At 35.2% G+C, this 14992-nt stretch overlaps 1 protein-coding gene across 3 annotated transcripts in view; it reads right to left on the bottom strand.

Annotated features, from left to right (window-relative positions):
* DMD (dystrophin) overlaps positions 1 to 14992 on the bottom strand; it is a 2676723-nt gene that overhangs the window by 2004806 nt on the left and 656925 nt on the right. For all 3 annotated transcript variants that reach the window (XM_058291720.2, XM_023592525.3, XM_058291721.2), the window contains exon 2: positions 13838 to 13899. In XM_058291720.2, the coding sequence (XP_058147703.1) occupies positions 13838 to 13899 (62 nt within the window). The remainder of the gene's footprint in view (positions 1 to 13837; positions 13900 to 14992) is intronic.

Consider the following 14992-nt stretch of genomic DNA (forward strand, 5'->3'; position numbering starts at 1 on the left):
ATAGATGTTTCTACATTAATAGTAAGAGATTTTAATATATCACTTGAATAATGGGTAGAACATTAAGATAGACTATTGATAAGAAAATAGAAGAACTGAATGATACTATAAACCCACTATACTGAACAGACACAAACACACATACCACATACATATATAGCACTTCACTGAACAAAAGCAGAATACACATTCTTATCTAGTGCACATGCGTCATTCTCCAGGAGAGATCAAGTGTTAGGTCATAAAATAAGTCTCAATAAATTTTAAAATTTTGACATCATACAACATGTCTTCTCCAACCATAGTGGAATAAAGCTAGAATCAAAAATAGAAGGAGAACTGGAAAATTCACAAACATGTGAAAATTAAGCAGCATAATCTTAAACAACCAATGAGTCAAAGAAAAATTGAAAGTGAAAATAGGAAATATTTTGAGGTGAATTAAAATGAAAATACAATACACTAAAACTTATGGATGCAGCAAAGTCAGTGCTGAGAGGAAAAAGTATATCTCTAAATGCTTATATTAAAAAATAAGAAAAATTTCAAGTCAGAGACCTAACCTTACAACTGGAGGAATTAAGCAAAAGCTGATCCTTTGAAAAGATCAATAAAATAGACAAAGTTAAAGCTAGACTGACAATGAAAAATGAGAGGGTGCAAATAAGTAGAATTAGAGATGAAAGGAGCATTAGTACTGACTCTATAGAAATAAAAAGGATTATAAGTGGATACTATAGAAAACTGTATGCCATCAAATTAGATAACCTGCATAAAATGGACAAATTGCTAAAATCACACAAACTAATTATATTGACTCAAGAAGTAGAACATCTTCACAGGCCAATAACAATTAAAGAGATTGAATCAATAATCAAAAACTTTCCAAAAATGAAAAGCTCATGAAGAGACGGCTTCACTGGTGAATTCTATCAGAAATTCAAAGAAGAATTAACACTGGTAGTACTCAAATGCATCCTAAATAGTGAAGAGGAGGAAATACTTCTGAACTCATTTTATGAGGCCAGCATCACTGTAATACCAAAGTCAGATAAAGATACTGCAGGAAAAGAAAATCACAGATGAATATTCATTATTATTATAAATGAAACAATCCTCAATAAAATACTAACAAATAGAATCTAACAACACATTAAAAGAATTATAGGGAAGCAGACTTGGCCCAATGGATAGGGCGTCCGCCTACCACATGGGAGGTCCGAGGTTCAAACTCTGGGCCTCCTTGACCCGTGTGGAGCTGGCCCATGCACAGTGCTGATGCGCACAAGGAGTGCCATGCCACACAGGGGTGTCCCTCGCATAGGGGAGCCCCATGCGTAAGGAGTGCACCCCATAAGGAGAGCCCAGTGCGAAAGAAAATGTAGCCTGCCCAAGAATGGCGCCGCCCACATGGAGAGCTGACACAACAAGATGACACAACCAAAAGAAATGAGATTCCCAGTTTCGCCGATAAGGATAGAAGCGGTCACAGAAGAACACACAGCGAATGGACACAGAGAGCAGACAACTGGGGGGCGGGGGGGAGGCAGGGGAAGCGGAGAGAAATAAATAAAAAATAAATCTTAAAAAAAAAGTATAACACATGATCAAGGGGCATTTTCCCCAGATATGCAATGGTAATTCAATATAAGAAAATCAATTAATATCATACACCACACTAATGGGAAAAAATGATCATCTTAAGGCAGGAAATGTATTTGACAAAAATCCAATCCTCTTCCTGATAAAAACACTCAGAAAATTAGGAATTGAAAAGCCCATAGCTAGTAGCACACTCAGTGGTGAATGTGTGAAATCTTTCCCCCTAAGATCAGAAACAAGACAAGGATGTCCATTGTTATCTCTGTTATTTAACTTTGTACTGGATATTCCAACCAGAGAGATTAGGCAAGAAAAAGAAATAAAACCATACAAATTGGAAAGGGCGAAGTAAAATTTTCCTATTTTTGGTGACATGATCCTATATATAGAAAATCCTCAAAATTCTGAAACAAAGCTACTAGAGCTAATAAAGAAATTCTATAATGTGGTGGGGTTCAAGAACAACAAAAATGAGTAGTGTTTCTAGACATTAGTAACAAACACTCTGAAGAGAATATCAAGAAAAAAATCAATTTACAATAGCAAGTAAAAGAATCAAATATCTAGGATTAAATTTAAACAAGGATGTAAAAGATGTATACACATAAACTACTACAAAGAAATCAATGAAGAACTAAATGAAAGGTCATTCTATGTTCATGGATAGGAAGAATAAATATTTTTAACATGTGAATTCTATCCACAACAATTTACAGATTCACCACAATTTCAACCATAATTCCAACAACTTTCTTTGCAGAATACGAAAAGCCAAACATTAAATTTATATGGGAGGGTAAGAGGTCCCATATATCCAAAACCATCTTGAAAAAGAAGTACAAAGTTGGAAGACTTATACTTCCTGATTTCAAACTTATTATAAAGCTACAACACTCAACACAGCATGGTACTGCCACCAGGGCAGACATATTGACCAATGGAATTGAAAAGAGATTTCAGAAATAAACCCTTACATCTATGGCTAACTAACTTTTCTCTTTATACTTAATCTTGTTCTCATTAATGGTTTTTAAATGGTACTTTAATGGTTTTTTTAGTTGTTACTACAGAATAAATTCAGCTTTCTTTGTACAAACAAAGATACCAGATAAAAGAGGGAAACAAAGTTCTGCTTAGAGAAATAGTAGGTTTGGTGATGAAGCACAAGCATCTATCATGGCCTTATTAAATACAAAACATACCAAGTAGAATATTAAGGTTATAAATATAAAGATAAATGCAAGCTAAGACATGAATATTTTCCTGTGGTGGTGTCATAAGGTTTTCATTTAATGAATACAATTAGTTCTGAGAAGACTGCCCAGGTATAATGAGGGAAGACTAAATAGGCAGTGAGAACCATACCTTCTGCCCTGTCCAGTTTACACTGAAATATGAACCTTAAGCCTTGCACTCTAGACGCTTTTACACATTTAGTTCTCAGGATTATTTTTTAAGTAAAAAATCCACAGAGTCCTTTAACTCTACAAAGGCCATTTTTTTTCTTAAAACAATAGCACTAGAATTATAGGTATGAAGTTATCAATCTTAGCAAAACCCAGCTGCATAAGCATTATGCTCAATTTATTTTTAACAAGGGTGTCAAGTCCAGTCAATGGTGAAAGAGTACTGTCTTCAACAAACGGTGCTGGGATAACTGGAAATCCATATGCAAATGAATGAAGACAGACCCCTATATCAAACCATATATTAAAAATAACTCCAAATGGATCAGTTCTAAATATAAGATCTAAGGCTATAAAACTCCTAGAAGAAAATGTAGGGAAGCAACACCAGAACCCTGTGTTAGGTAATGGCTTCTTAGACTTGACACCAAAAGCACAACGAACAAAAGTAGTTAAATGGGACTTCTTCAAAAATAAAAGCTTTTGTGCATCAAAATACTTTAACATGAAAATAAAAAGACAACCTACAGAATGGAAACCACATATTCAATGAGAGTTTAATATCCAGAAAATATAAAGATATCCTACAACTCAACAACAAAAAGCCTAATTTAAAAATGGGCAAAAGACTTGACTAGACCTTTCTCCAAAGAAGATATATAGGTGGCCAATAAGCACATGAAAAAAAGCTCAACATCATTAGCCATTAAGGACATGCAAATCAAAATCACAATGAGATACCAATTCACACCTACTAGAATGACTACTATTAAAACAAACAGAAAATAACGAGTGTCAGAAAGGATGTGGAGGCACAGGAAGACTTGTACATTTTTTATGGGAATGTAAAATGGCACAGCTGATGTGAAAAAAAAGTTTGTTGAGACCTCAGAAAGTTAAGTATAGAATTACCATGTCACCTAGCAATCCCACTACTAGATATATATTCCCAAAATTGACAGCTGGCACTCCAACAGATATTTGCACACCAATGTTCATAGCTGTATTAGTCACAATTGCCAAAAGACAGAAGCATCCCAAGTGGCCATCAACAGATGAACGGATGAACAAATTATGGTATACACATACAATGGAATATTTTTTTTATTCAGCCATAAAAATAATGAATTTCTGTTACATGCAAGAACATGGAAGAACCCTGAAGACATCATTTGAGTGATGTCATAAAAGGACAAAAATTGTCTGATCTCAATAAAAGGGAATTCTGTACTTCCTTCATGATTTGTTGTAAATCTATAATTTGCCTAATTAAAAAAGAAAAATGTCAAAAAAAGAGACTATTTTACATTGCATTCCAATAAAGAAAGTAGTGTTGGTTTTAACTAAAATTAATTTGTTTTACCTAGAATTGGAGAAACACTTTGTAGTTAGTGGTTGCCCCTTTGGCAATGCTCCCCTTTCTTCCCTACCTATTATGATTAATATCTAATATTTAGGAAAGTTAGAATACAATTCTTGGAATGATAGGATTTTAAAATAAAGATGAGAAAGGACTAGTTTCCATGTTAAAATTTTAAAAAAAGGAAACCTAAGACCTGATTTTGTAAGTAGTTTGGGAAATCATCTAGAGAAGTGTTTTTCCAGCTTCAGGTTATGATATTATAGGGTTGTGAAATGTATTTATATGCCATGATTAGCATTAATTTAAAACACCAAATAGAAAAGCACAGAATAAAATTTATTAATAAATTATTATTACCACATATGGTAAGGTACTATTTTACGAAATTTTGTTTCAGTCTTTTGTAACTACATGAGAAAGGGAGAGGGAGAATGTGTACTCTCCCTCTTTTACTTTTTCATAAACAAGGCTGTGGAAAACAAATTTTAAAATTATGAAAGTCCCTGATTTAGAGAAACAATAGATTATTCAGTAATCTGCACTGGAAGCCACAAATGCCTCACAAAAAATCCTGGCTCTGCCACTGTTTAACTCTGGGCAACCTTCTAATCCTTTTTTTCCCCCTTTTTCTTTCATGTGTACATTGAGGATATAGAGTCTCTCTCAAAATTTTGCTTAAAGAATTAAATGAAATACTTATGTCAATCCATTATAACAGTGCCTGACACTTAATAAATGTTAGCTATTAATATGACATTTCATTCTGATCTTCGAGTTACCTTAGATTTTAGGCTCAATGAAATATAATAATGTGAATAGCTTTTTTTTCTTTTTCTTTTTGTAACAAATTATGTGCAAAGAACTGTGGTTTAAAGATGAACACATGCACTTTAGCTCAAATTCCTAAATATAATGTGACTTTGCTAACAGGCATTTTTTTTCATGAAACAATTTCAGGCAACAAGCCTTCATTGTCTTTTGTTTCTAATATGAATTCCTCTGGTTTTGAAATGTCACTCTCTTTCAGGATGCAGCTCTGCCCTGTTGCTATTCGTGTCTGTCGCCTTATTCAGTAGAAGTAAGATGGACACGTTGGGCATTTGGAGGCAAGCATTTAGTATCTTATGATTATTTAATGTAATTTTGGATTATCTTTCATACTGCTACTGAAGAAGGCTGTGATTCTATTAGATTGAAGCAGGCCAAGTGAAATAAGATCTATTATCAAAGATTTGGTACAGTATTCTGGCTGCTCTAGGCAAGAGCTCAGATGTCATAAATTGCCTAACCCTTGGAAACTATTAGGTTCCATTTAATAAACCCTTGAAAGATCTTCAGCTTCCCCCATTATAATATTTTATAATTTGTGACTAATTACTGCCAAATCACCATTGTTTCAAGTGTAACTTAACATTGGCCTTTGATTTGGTAAATTGCCAATTATTGCTATCTTTGTTGGATTTAAATTGAGTTAGCATAAACTGTGACCCAGTGATTCTCTGGATTCTTATATGATCAATGCAAAGTTATATTTAATGGTGCTAAGGCTGAGATAACAAAAGTTAAATGCAAGAGCCAATTGCTAGGTCATTATTTTTTTTTCCAAAATAATGAAAATATACTGTATAATTACAGGCTAGTGATTAGGGTCTACGGAGTGGCTCTCAAACCTTGTTCAATATACTCACACTGATTTAAGCAATGATAAAGTATCATCTCATGGATTCAATAATGACGAGGAGGGCAAACCACATTTTAAATGGTGTCAGAAAATCATGAGTTTTTAAAGCCCTCAGTAGAAAGTTTCTGATAGACCGATGAGAAAGATTTTCAAAGATGGATGATACATTTTTTTAAAGGGAGAAATACTTCTGCATCCTGTTATTTTTAAAACGTAATCTAATAAACATTTCAGTGTATTATGAAAGTGTTTAATGCTGCTGTCCAAGGCATCAAACTCTATCTTTGAAAGTACTATGGATAAGAATAGCAAAATATGTTAATTATCCAGCCAAACTATTTATCAAATACTTATTCAACAAATAAAGAGGAGAATGATTAACTTGTGTAAGCAGATAGTTTGTGTTAGCTTCTTAAATTTACCCATTTTGGACTGTCCACATTCAGATTTAAATAACTTTAAATTACTTTGAACTACCTATTTTATAACACCACTGTTGATTTTTTTTAAGTTACACAATTAATATAGAACTAAAATTGACAAAACACCTGAAAAAGTATTATATAATCTTTTCAAAATGAATATTACAAAAATTTTCTTCAAAAAAAAATTTGTAAATTATTTTTGGTGAAATATTCTGATATTTAAAAGAAATCAATTTTAGCTTAGCTTCTCTCTCCTTTAACAAGTAAATCTATTGAATAAAGAGCATCAGTTTCTAAAGAATTCACATTGATGAGGTAATGGAAATTCTTCACTTAGCATCTGTTAAGACAACATATTTTATAGTGATGAAAGACAATTTTTAAATTTATATTTATTTTTTATGAATTGTTATTATTTTATTTTTATTGTTGGTATTCATTTATTTTTAAATTTTGTTTTGGGGGAGGTTTTAGATTTCAGAAGGGTCATAACTGTGGCAGAGGAGGATCACTAGGGTAGGGTATCAGTGATGGGTGATGTGTGGGGAGGGTTGCACCTGAGGCGTGCCTCTAAGGCATATGAATATGTTTAAGTAGTCGTGGGGCATTTTCTTAGTGGGTGGAAACCCACACAATAACAGAAAGAATATTGAATTCCTATCCTGGGAAGTCCTGCTACATTCTCTAATAGAGTGTCAAGAATCCCTAGAATACATGGGCAGTGCCTAGTGAAGGAAGATAGACCAATACACCAGGTCCTTGACATTGACAGTTGTACTTATGAACCTTGTTCTTGTGAAATTGAAACTTAGCCTAGTATTATATATTGCCTAAGAGTTACCTCCTGAAAGCCTCTGTGTTGCTCAAATGTGACCTCTCCCTAAGCCAAACTCAGTACATAAATGCCCTCTACCTTTCCTCTGGTATGGGAAATGACTCTCAGGAATGAGCCTCCCTGGCAACAAGGGATTAATACCAAGTGCCAAGTAAAAATGCATTTGGAGAAAGACCTACACCAAAAGGGGGAAATAGTGAATTCAAATGAGTTGTTATGGCTAAGAGATTTCAAAGTGAGTCTGGAGGTCATTTTAGACCTTACGCTTATGCATGTCTCAGCAGGATCTCATTAACTGCCACAGAAAACAGTGTCTCAAACAGGGAGGCTCCTGAGGACTCAAGAGACATCTAGACACTATAGGCAGGGCAGACAATCTCACAAATTCAGCACCCTGTCACTGGGCCTTACCTTGGAATATATGCTCCCCAATGTAACAGAGTTAGACTCATTTATAATTTCCCTACACATGGCTCTTCTACCCTTTTTATTTGAATATATACTTAGCACTACACTTATTAAACATATGTCTCAGAGCCTTAAATCTTCAGTCTGTAAATATGCCAATTGAATCCTGAATCTTAGCAGTGTTGCAACACCTACTCTCCAGTTCATTGAACTCACCTAGGATAACTAACAAAAGGATAATGATGGATAACATCCATCCCAAAAAACAGAGTATCTACAACTGCCAGCAAGAAAGTTCCATCCATCTGCCCCATGGACTCTAAGCCCCCTATCAATCAGAAAGAGAGCGGGCATCACCATCCAAAATCTTCAAGATTGAGGAATGAACCAACAAAAAGAGGGAATGCAACTATGGACTAAATTAGATATATTATCCTAACAGTGGAAGAACTTGTACCATTGATATAAAGGCAGTGGTCACCAGAACTTCTGAGGGGAGAAAGAGGGAAGAATAGGTGTAACACTGGGCATTTTGGGGGCATTAGACTTTCACTGAATGACATTAAAATGACAGATATGGGCCATTATACATTTTGTCAAAAGATATAAAAATGTACAGTGCAAAGTGTAAACTAAGATGTACACAATTGATCAAGGTTAGTAGCAGTGCTTCAATATATGTTCATCAATTGCAACAAATATACTCACTGGTGAAAGCTGTTGTTGGTAGGGAAAAGTGTGGTAGGGGAAGGATTGGGGTATATGGGAATCTCCCTATAGTTTCAATGTACCATTTATGTAATCTAAAGCTTCTTTTAAAAGAAAAGAAAAGAATAGTCGGGGGTCTTGTCCTCAAATTGTAATTGCCTTTACCAAATTTAGTTATATAAAAGGAAAACATGGAATATTTAATAATTAAAATATGCTTTAAATATTTCTAGTTACTTAATTTTTATGCATCCTTTTTACTTTCCTATTTACAGTATATATCTTGACAGTATTTTAATAAAAAGGACTTCCATGTTATAAAATTATAAATAATTTCTTTAGTTATTCACAGCTTTCAGTATTGAAAGATTATCACAGAATTGTGTACTTTTTTTAAACTTTCCTATTTCTGTGATGGAATGTTTAGCTTTTCACTTAATAAAATTAATTTACATTTATATATATATATTAATTCACTGAAATGGTACAGGTACTTACTGAGTGCCTACTATGTGTTAAGTTCACACTGTTAGTGATATTGATGTGGGAGCATTTTTGAGGGTTGGAGTTGTCCTGGGTGGTGCTGCAGGGACAGTTACCAGACATTGTACGTCCTCCCATGGCCCACTGGGTGGACTCTGGGAGAGTATGGGCTATGGTGTGGACCATTGACCATGAGGTACAGTGGTGCTCAGAGATGTATTCACCAAGTGCAATGAATGTCTCATGATGATGGAGGAGGTTGTTGCTATGGGGGGAGGAGTGGGGTGAGGGGGGTGGGAAGTAAATGGGGATCTCATATTTTTTGAGTGTAAAATAAAAAAGACCAAAAAAAAAAAAGAAAGTGAGCAGAGTCCCTGCTCAAACTAGCTTGTGGGCTAATAGTGGAAGCTGTAGGCACCTTGCCAATAATTGTTCTAAGGAAGTGGATGTGGCTCAAATGATAGAGCATCCTCTTACCATATGGGAGGACCTGGGTTCGATCCCTGGGGCCTCCCAGTGAAAAAGAAGAAGAGAAGATGTGCCTTCACAACAAGCCAGTGCCCCCGCAAATGCCTGCGTGGTGAGCCAGTGCCTGCATGAGTGCCTGTGGGGTGAGCCAGTGCCCTGCACAAGTGAGTCATGTAGCAAGATGCTGAAGGATCAAAAAAGAGACAAGGGGAGAGTCAAGGGGAAGCACAACAGAAACCAGGAACTGAGGTGGTGCAATTGCTGGGGAACCTCTCTCCACATCAGAGGTCTCCAGAATCAAATCCCAGTGACTACTGGAGGAGAGAAAATGAGAAGAGAAGACAACACAGACAGCAAAAATAGCAGGGTGGGAAGAGAGGAAGGGAGGAAATAAATAAATAAATCTTTAAAAAATAATAATTGTCCTACATGTCATCATAAAATTTTTGAAGAATGAATCTTGTAACCAGAAATGGTTAGGAATGCAGTGTCCTTTCACTATTGTAAGGATTAATAGATGTAGATCTTCAGCCAAATATACTATCTCTGTTTAAAAAAAAACAACTCAGCCAATACAGAGGAAATACTTTGGTGGTGGTAGAGGTGGGAGAATTTGGAAGAAAAAAAATATTTTTACAATTTTAGGTTGGCAAGGCAGGTGCCTATACGACTAGGATTGTTTCCAAGTTTATTCACTGATGACTATTGCAGAAAAATAAAATGTATAGTTGCTTGATGTCTTCTTTCCAAATCCTGTTTCTGGTCTAAGCATTGGACGTGTGAACAGAATCACTGCCAGAGCTTCCAAATTTCCTGCCTACATGTGTTGGGCAATAAATAAATGAAAAAATAAATAAAAGTGAGATTTTTTCCCCCCATTCCAACTTTGTAACCTCAATGGAAAGTACTTTTAAAATTATTTTTCTATTTCATTTCCTGGGTTATTCCTAGATAATTTAAACTATTGGGAAATACAAATCATGTAACTGCTTGGAATACTGAAGGCAGTCGTAGCAGAGGAAGTTTCATATTTTTTCTCAAATAATATGCTTTCAGAAATAAGATGCTTTCTTAAATTATATGCTTTCACCATTCTTAAATAATATGCTTTAATCAATATGTATCATTATATATACTTTAAACTTGGCTTTAGAAGTATTACACATAGCCCTAGTCCATGTACGTTTTGTCAAAGATATGCAATCATTTCAAATGAAAATAAGATTTCAGACAATATCCTGATATGTTAAAATTAGGTTGTCTTGATCAATACTTTCTTGAAGATTCCTCTTTAGCTTGACCTTCCCCTATTTACTCATAGCTCCAAGATAAAGTCTACACTTAAAGACCATTTAAAAGAAATCCCTGAGGCCAATTTTCATTATGAAAAGAAAAATGCCATCTCATTCTCTTAAAAAAGCCATGGCTGTTTTCCCTTTACAAAAACACTGATGAAAAATCTAATATATCATAATAGATTGTGTATACCCCACAAGGCTCTGTCCTTCTGAGCTCACAGGACAATGAGATTTCCTAGTCTTCTTCGCAGTTAAGTTGGGCTATGTAACTGGCTTCTGGCCCAAGGAATGTCAGTGGAAATGACAAAAGTCCTTTCCCAACCTGGTCATTAATATATCCCTTTATATCTATACAGTTCAACATGTTAGCCACTAGACACATGTGACTACTGAGCAAGTGAAATGTGCCTAGTCTCAACTCAGATATGCTGTAAATGGAAAGGACAAAATGGATTTCAAGGAATGGTATAAAAAGTGCAAAATGTCTCATTGACACTTTCTATATCAATGACATGTTGAAATGACAATGTTTTGGCTATAATTGGGTTAAATAAAACACATTATCAAAATAAGTTCACCTGTTTCTTTTTACTTTTTTAAAGGTGGGTATGAAACATTTAAAAATTACATAAGTGGTTTGCATCATATTTCTTTGGACAGTGCTACTCTGTATCTCTTTTGTTCACCCCCTTCCCCAAGATGGCTTTCTTGTCTGTCTGCTCATTGTCTGCTTGCTATCTCTGCTCATTGTGCCTGCTCATTGTCTGCTCGTCTTCTTTAGGAGGCACTGGGAACTGAACCAGGAACCTCCCATGCAGGAGGCAGGTACCCAACTGCTCGAACCACATCCATGCCCGGCTTTTTGTGCCTGCTCATTGTGTCTGCTTGTTGCGTCTCCTCATTGCATCTGCTTTTCTTCTTTAGGAAGCACTGGGAACCGAACACAGGACCTCCTACATCAGAGATGGGTGCCGAACTGCTTAAGCCACATCTGCTCCCCTCTATATCTCTTTCTCCCAATCATGGGTACCTTGGACACCAAAAGAATATCAACAAGATGAAAGAGGTCCGCCTTGCTTGAATTTGCCTATTGTGTTTAAGAATCTTAAATATTTACTGTGTTAAACCACTCAGATAGATAGGGGGTTATTATTTATTATAGGCTTTCTTATCCTTTCCTGATTGATATACTTGCAAATTGATACATGGAAATGGTTACTATTTGGTATAATATGAAATCAGTTACCAACCTGAGTTGATTTGTGGGGCCCAGGTGAACGAACCTGAAAGACAGACCTTGCTTTTGAGTACCTGCTGAAAGGCCAAACTCCACAGGGTTCTCACACACCCATCTACTCCAACACATCCACCACTGGGTCCCTCAGTAATTTCTAACTCTACAGTGTCTACTGCGAAGCCTACTATGTACCAGTACTCTTCTAATCCTCTATAACTGATAAGATGGCGGGTGGGTGCATGTTCATGATTAAAATTGGGGGGTTTACCTCATATAAGAGATGGAAACTTGGAACAAATTGTTGTGCTCAGACTAGACTCCATGTGGAAGTTACTGCAAGAGGAATGATTATAATGTGACTTTCTGGATGGCGTTTTGGGAATCACAAATGTGGGATCCTGCTTATTAGCCTCCTGCTATGAACAGCGAATATTGTGTGGGAAGAAAGAGCACCCAGGGTTATGAAATTTTAAGAGTCTCCTACATCTCATTCGTTGGACTTCAAGACCTGTGACTTTTTTGTAATGCATGTAAATTGACCAGGGTTTCATTTGACTATATTGATAAGTTCTGAAACAGGAACACAAAAGCTTCAGAAGTTTAAGTGTGATAATATGAACTTATTGCTGATAAATCCATACTTTTCTAGTCTTTCACAAATACTGAAAACACTCATAAACCATCCCCTAGTTTCTATTATTATATTCGAGGTGTTTAGACATTCAGAGTTCACAGACTATTTTTTTTTCTTTAGTAGAGGAAAAGTGGATTGCTCCTTTATAATTTCCTTGCATTGTGTATTATGCGTTCTGACAATATCTTCCTTCTGGTCAACAAATTCTCTCCTACGTAACATTAATTCCACATGTATAGAAAATCTAACAAAAAGAATCCAGCTCATTAAAAATGAAATAAAGCAAACAAAACCAAGACTTGAAATAACAAATATGATAAACACACTGCTTAGTTTATTCTCTACTTTGTCTAAGCAATCCCTATGCCTCTGACTTTTCTCATGGCTTTTTTCCCTGATATTTTAGAAATTGTTCTCCTTTTTACATTAATTCAAATGTTTCCTCAATACTTTTTATATTTGTTTTTAACTTTTATTCTCCATATATTTGAAAAATATAGCTATCAAATCTTAGAATTTAATGCTAATAAAGTTTACTATAGAAAACTGTGAAAGAACGAGAAGCAGAATAACATATTCCAGTTTTTGCATGGCAAAATCTTGCCCACTAATTATCTTTTGTTCATTATCTTGACACCCAAGAAGTGAAATAGTTTGCAAATGGCAGAGTTGCTTCCAGCATCATTCTCTGATAACTCACGTTTATTAGAGAAACACCTATTATCAAGAACAACTAAAGATAAGGTTTTTAAAACCAAATAATTCCTCTTTACCATACATACTATTGTTTTAATAAAATTTAAATAATGTTCCTAGATTTGCAAGGTTAAAATAAAATAACACGAGAAAAGCAATAGGTGCATTTATATTGTACAGGTATGTACAGGAATATTTCTTTTTATTGCACCTTTCTTTACTGCACTTTAGAGATATTTGCATTTTGTACAAATTGAAGTTTTCTCTCAACCTTGCATCAAGCAAGTCTATAGACACCATTTTTCCAAAGCATGTGTTCACTTTCTATTCCTGTGTCACATTTTAATTAAGGTATACACTTTTTTTTAGACATAATGTTATTGCACACTTAATAGAGTATAGTGTAACCATAACTTTTATATGCACTGGGAAACCAAAAATTTCATATGACTTGCTTTATTGTGATATCCACTGTATTGCGATGGTCTGGAAGTGACCCCACAATATCTCTTAGGTATGCTTGTAGCCCATTTTAAAAACTGAACAGCTTGTTTATAGTACGTCTTAAAAAATAATTTACAAAACCTCTGTACCTTAGAAAATTGTGCATTTATCCATTTTGTGAATGTTTTCTTTTGAACATCCTCTCTTTCATCTGCAAGTTAAAAGAGAAAAACATTAAGTGATCCTGAATAACATTCATATTTGACATACAAAACAACTCTCAATTGCTATGCTGTAGTGTTGTTTTATCTTTAGCACATTCACTCATTGATAAATGAAATTAACCATAGGTAATGTTGGTGTTTGTGGTAACTTGGGGTTGTGTGTGTACCCCAGAAAAGCATGTTCTTGAGCTTCAGCCATTCCTGTGGGTATGAATCCATTGCAAAGGGGACCTTTTGATGAGGTTTTTCTCAGTTGAGGTGTGGTCCAACTGAATCAGGATGAGTTTAATCCTATTAGTGAAGGACTTACAGGGAAGGGCACACAGAGAGAGAAAATGATGGGAGAAGGTCGTCAGTGAAACCCAGTAGAGAAGGGTAAAGCCAGGAGAGGGTGGTCATGTGCATTACCATGTGACAGCCATGCCAAGGACCATGGATTGGTCCCAATCTTCTGTGAGAAAGCATCACCTTGATGATGCCTTGATTTTGGACTTCTCCTAGGCTCAAAACCATAAGCCAGTAAATTCCTATTGTTTAAACCAACCCATTGCATAGTATTTGTTTTAGCAGGCAGGAAACTAAAACACTATTGGACACCCAAACTAAAAAAAATCTGAAGAAGAAAAAAAGATTATGGTGAAAGTTCATAGCTAGTCAAATATTGTATAAAGATCTTTCAGGAAAAATGGCCTCACTTGCATAAGTGGGATATTATTTATTCCCATGTAAAGAATTGGTACTATACTAAAAGTAAAATAAATTGTTATCTGTCATTCCTTCTGTAAAACTACTCTGCAGCCTCTCCCTTTGCTCACAACCCATGTAGAAATTGTTATCCCCTCTTTTCTAACACCTACACAATCTAATATGGACTCCTAATATAGTATTCCCCCTTTATAGGAGAGGTATTTTGATGATCAGCAGTATGGCTTAATTATCTTTGCATCCCTGAATCTAGCACATTCTTTGTCCAAATTGAGAATTCAGCAAATATTTGATAAATGAATATATGAATTCTTTAGGGGAAGGGGCTCTTACAACTGCAAAATTTTAATACCTCTTTACATCTAAAAGTCAAGA

The sequence above is a fragment of the Dasypus novemcinctus genome, chromosome X (genome assembly GCF_030445035.2).
Source record: "Dasypus novemcinctus isolate mDasNov1 chromosome X, mDasNov1.1.hap2, whole genome shotgun sequence".
Lineage (NCBI taxonomy): Eukaryota > Metazoa > Chordata > Mammalia > Cingulata > Dasypodidae > Dasypus > Dasypus novemcinctus.